General features: G+C 42.2%; 1 protein-coding gene across 1 annotated transcript; it reads left to right on the top strand.

The window, feature by feature from the left end:
- On the top strand, positions 233-4,423 carry LOC8073667 (probable alkaline/neutral invertase F). The gene is made up of 5 exons (XM_002450357.2): positions 233-433; positions 553-1,013; positions 1,555-1,986; positions 2,716-3,274; positions 3,819-4,423. The coding sequence occupies exons 2-5, from the start codon at positions 624-626 to the stop codon at positions 4,112-4,114; spliced, it is 1,677 nt and encodes a 558-aa protein (XP_002450402.1). The 5' UTR covers positions 233-433; positions 553-623; the 3' UTR covers positions 4,115-4,423.

Below are 5,110 nucleotides of genomic sequence, written 5' to 3'. Positions count from 1 at the left end.
TCAGATACTGTCATCTAATCCCGTCGTTGCGGTAATCCATATTACCCAAAAAAAATAATCTTTTTCTACATTACAAATCTGATCTGATCCCTTTTTTCCGTTAAAAAAAGGTAAGCTCATCCATTTACAAAAAAAATTATTTTTTATTTTAAGTAAGAGATTTTGCTTCATTCCATAGTTTCGGATGGGTCTTTTTAAGGCCCGGCTGGAAGCCCATCCATCCGTTGAACGGCGTCACATCACAATTTCTTCCCCAAATTTTTCGGAGGCCTGTCCACCACCACCACCCTGCGCGCGAGGCCGAGCTCACCCCGATCCAGATCCACCCCCTCCCTCCCTCCCTCCCTCCGCTCTCCGGCGACCGCCCTCCTCCTCCTCCTCCTCCTCCTCACGCGCAGTGAGCATCCACCCGCCTCTTCTCTCGTCGCGTCGGGTAAGGACGACGGACCCGCCGTTATTATTTTGTTTTTTTTTCCCCCTGCTTTCAGTTTTGTTCGTTTGCCATTACCGCGAGAAATCCTTGGAATGGAATCCGAAATCTCTCCACCGTAGGTAGGATCGGGGCGGCGCCGGCCAGGCCAGGCGGCGGCGGCGGCGGCGGCGGCGGGCAGCAGGCAGCAGGCATGAAGCGGGTGTCGTCGCACGTCTCGATGGCCTCGGAGGCGGAGATCAACCTCGATCTGTCGCGCCTCATCATCGACAGGCCGCAGCGCTTCACGCTGGAGCGCAAGCGCTCCTTCGACGAGCAGTCGTGGAGTGAGCTCTCCCACTCCCACTCCCACCGCAACAACGACGGGTTCGACAGCGTGCTGCAGTCGCCCGCATTCCCGTCCGCCGGCGGGTTCGACTCGCCTTTCTCCATCGGCACGCATTTCGGCGGCGGCGGCCCGCACCCGCTCGTCAACGAGGCCTGGGAGGCGCTCAGGAAATCGGTCGTCTACTTCCGGGAACAGCCCGTTGGGACCATCGCGGCCGTGGATCATGCGTCCGAGGAAGTGCTCAACTATGATCAGGTAATATAATATTGAATGCCAATCGGGCTTCACTGAACATTATGATCATTGGAAACAGAGGAACCTTTTTGTTTCAGTTTTGAGCATTATGATTACTGGAGCGGTATTTACAAATAGTAGCCCATGATTTGTCTACTTAGCGATTACCAAGTGATTTACATTGCTCTGTTTCTATACTTATTTCCACTATATTTTTCTTATCTTTTTAGGCTGTAATTTGATACATATATCATAATTAATAAGTAATCAATCTGTTATTTTATTTAGGTTCGACATTGTTTCTCATACTAATATGTTCTTTGTTTTATCATTGATATGATTTCCATTGTCTTTGCTAGCACTTCCAACAAGATTTCAATTTCTGTTCTTTATTTTCTGAGATTGATTGGTCAATAACGCCTTCTTGTAATATGTTATCATGGAGCATTACCAGTATGGTCTATAACTGAAGTTTTCTTATATTTTTTGTTTATGATTACTTCTCCTTAAAGAATTAATGCCTGATGACATGCTACTGTTGATTGCTCCCTTACGATTGCAGGTTTTTGTGAGGGATTTCGTTCCGAGCGCATTGGCTTTTCTGATGAACAATGAGACTGACATAGTGAAGAACTTTCTCTTGAAAACTCTCCACCTTCAGAGCTCTGAGAAAATGGTAGACCGGTTCAAGCTTGGGGCAGGAGCGATGCCTGCAAGTTTCAAGGTGGACCGTAACAAAAACAGAAACACTGAAACCTTAGTTGCTGATTTTGGTGAGAGTGCGATAGGCAGGGTGGCACCGGTCGACTCTGGATTTTGGTGGATCATTCTCCTTCGGGCTTATACAAAGTACACCGGAGATGTTAGTTTGTCGGAATCACCTGATTGCCAGAAGTGCATGAGGTTGATACTGAATCTCTGCTTATCTGAAGGATTTGATACTTTTCCAACTCTGCTTTGCACAGATGGCTGCTCAATGATTGATCGTCGAATGGTAGGATTATTTCACCTTGGTCTAATTCATATTTTGATGCATATCCGTATTAGTATTACATATCAGCTGAGGTGGCAATGGGATTGGCAGGTTCTGCATGTTCTTCTGTAAGCAAGGAGCATCCCTGCCTCCTTAAACAATACTTAGAGGGATAGCCTTAGATTGTTAAAGTGTCCTGATCAGGTGATAGTGCAGACACACCTTAATTTTCAAATACAATTTCTAATTTTCAAGTTTTTATGGTAGTTTTAGTCGCACATATTCTCATACTACTCGCAACCAAATTTTAAAGGCAATCTTTTATAGTCTTATCGTACAGTGGGGGTAAGAAATGCATAGATTTTGCAGAAGTACAAACAGATAGTACTGGCAGAAAATGGCAATCTGTAGTACATCCCTACAAGTTCTCTTGTTGTTTGTTCTACTTTTGAATTACTCCCTCTGTCCTTAAATAACTGTCCTTCTCACTTCCCGAGAAATGACTTTGAGTAAATATATATTAAAAATATTAATATTTATGTTATATAATTATAATCATTGGAAAGATCTTTAAATCTAGTTTTTTAACAAATTTATTTGGAGATACAAATATTGTACGTATTCTACAAATCGAGTCAAACTTGCGACATGAAAACCGAAAACGACACTTAATTTGGGATAGAGGGAGTACATATTAATTTTAAATGAAGCTTCTCATCAGTGCATGATTGTAATTACTGCAATTTTCAGGGTATATATGGTTATCCCATCGAGATCCAAGCCCTATTCTATATGGCATTAAGATGTGCTCTCCAAATGCTCAAGCCAGAGGGCGAAGGGAAGGATTTCATAGAGAAGATAGGGCAACGGCTTCATGCACTAACCTACCACATGAGGAATTACTTCTGGCTAGATTTTCACCAGCTGAATAACATATACAGATACAAAACAGAAGAGTATTCCCACACAGCCGTGAACAAGTTTAATGTCATTCCGGATTCCATTCCTGATTGGGTGTTTGATTTCATGCCATGCCGAGGAGGCTACTTTCTTGGCAACGTCAGCCCTGCTATGATGGATTTCCGGTGGTTTGCCCTTGGCAATTGCATTGCCATTGTATCATCTCTAGCTACCCCAGAACAGTCAGTTGCAATAATGGATCTGATTGAGGAAAAGTGGGATGAGCTAGTTGGTGAGATGCCTCTGAAGATTTGCTATCCCGCTCTTGAGAATCATGAGTGGAGAATTATCACTGGATGTGACCCTAAGAACACCCGATGGAGTTATCACAATGGAGGATCATGGCCAGGTATCGTCTCTCTCTGCAATGTTTTTTGTTCCTTCTCGAAAAATGAGCTTATATATCATCTGTTGCACTAGTGATTAGATGAATGCCTGAGATGCAGACATGTTTTACTTACTGTTACTGAACGAAGATTGCAACTTAATTCATCGTAAATTGTTGGAAACAAGAAAAGGTTTAAACTAAAATCCATTCTGAAATTCACAAATGGAATTCTCCATGCTTCCACCTACAAAATTGTTTGGTCTAATAATCCTTGTCAAATAACCATGTCATCTTCTGCAAGATCCTTGTACTTGTCATTGTACTTCTATAAGTGACACTTGTATGTTAACAATGTAGTCTGAATATTTTTTATTTGCTCTTCATGTGCTTACTTCTGCATGAGCAGGGACAGCGCTTCACTGCTTATTGACTTCTTCAGGAGTTGAGATTTGACTCAGTTACAAATGTTTATTTCATCATTGTGCTGTACCTAGTTGCAGCTACAGCCAAACTCAGAACTAAGCACAGCATAAGAATTTTGTGTTAACACTATTTGTATATGCAGTTCTTCTGTGGCTGCTTACAGCAGCCTGCATCAAGACTGGTCGGCCACAGATGGCAAAACGTGCCATTGAGCTTGCTGAGTCGAGGCTGCTCAAGGACGGCTGGCCTGAGTACTACGATGGCAAGCTAGGAAGATTCGTTGGTAAGCAGGCCAGGAAGTTCCAAACCTGGTCCATTGCCGGTTACCTCGTCGCCCGCATGATGCTGGAGGACCCATCGACACTGATGATGATCTCCATGGAGGAGGACCGGCCTGTGAAGCCGACCATGCGGCGGTCAGCATCATGGAATGCCTGAATGCGTGGATAGCTGTTTCTGAATCAAGGAAATTCAGAATCAAAGGTTTATACGGATTTGTGATTTGTTCAGAACACAAAAGTTGAACGCTGATGTGATTTGTTGGGACCACAAAAGTTCAACGTTGATTATAGTTGAACTCTGTCAAATAGGACAGAAAGTGTATACCATGCATAGAGGATCATAGGAGTTACACAAGATTTTGCCACACCTTTTTTGTTTTTGTTTCAGAACAATACTCAGGATCCTGTTCAGTTGAAACCTTGATTTTGGAATAACAAATCACTGTTTATGCATACATTTCTCTTTGACATTAATTGTATCTCTGATAATTCTGGAATGACACATATGAAAAAGAAAAAGGGAGATGAGCCCTATTACAAGCAGCAGATCATGTGGCCTGGTACTGTCTTACACGCAGGAGCCTTTTAAGTTTTCTTTACTTTTACGATAATAACATGTGGGGAGGAAGATTGGAATTGTTTGGACGTCTATATTTATTTCCAGCTATATTTTTAAGCCGGTCTTGGATATTTCAGCATGATACTATCTATCTGCAGTCTATATATTACATTCGTTTATGAATAAATTAATTATACTATCTTAAATCTTACTTTTTTTTAAGTTTGATCAAATTTATATAAAAGAGCACAAATATTTATGGCACCAATTTAATAAACTTGAGAATAATAAGGATAAGACTACAATGGGATGAAGAGAACAGAAACAGCCTAATCTCTAATCAACTTAAGTTGAGAAGGGAATGACCCAATCTCCAGTCCAGACTTTGTTTAACCTGCCTCTATCTCAGCAAGCTTATGTTCAAATGCTGCAGCTTGAGGCGATGATCCAGCAACATCATTCTCCCAATTCAACAGACAAATGGTCCTACATTTGGAACTCAAACCAATTCTCAGTCAAGAAAGCTTACAGACAGCTAAAAGGGCACATCTCTCTTCATCTAGTGTACAAGTGGCTTTGGAAGTCCTCTTGTCA

This window comes from Sorghum bicolor, chromosome 5 (genome assembly GCF_000003195.3).
Source record: "Sorghum bicolor cultivar BTx623 chromosome 5, Sorghum_bicolor_NCBIv3, whole genome shotgun sequence".
Classification (NCBI taxonomy): domain Eukaryota; kingdom Viridiplantae; phylum Streptophyta; class Magnoliopsida; order Poales; family Poaceae; genus Sorghum; species Sorghum bicolor.
The sequence above is the reverse complement of the archived record's forward strand: the minus strand, read 5'-3'. Positions and strand labels throughout refer to the sequence as shown.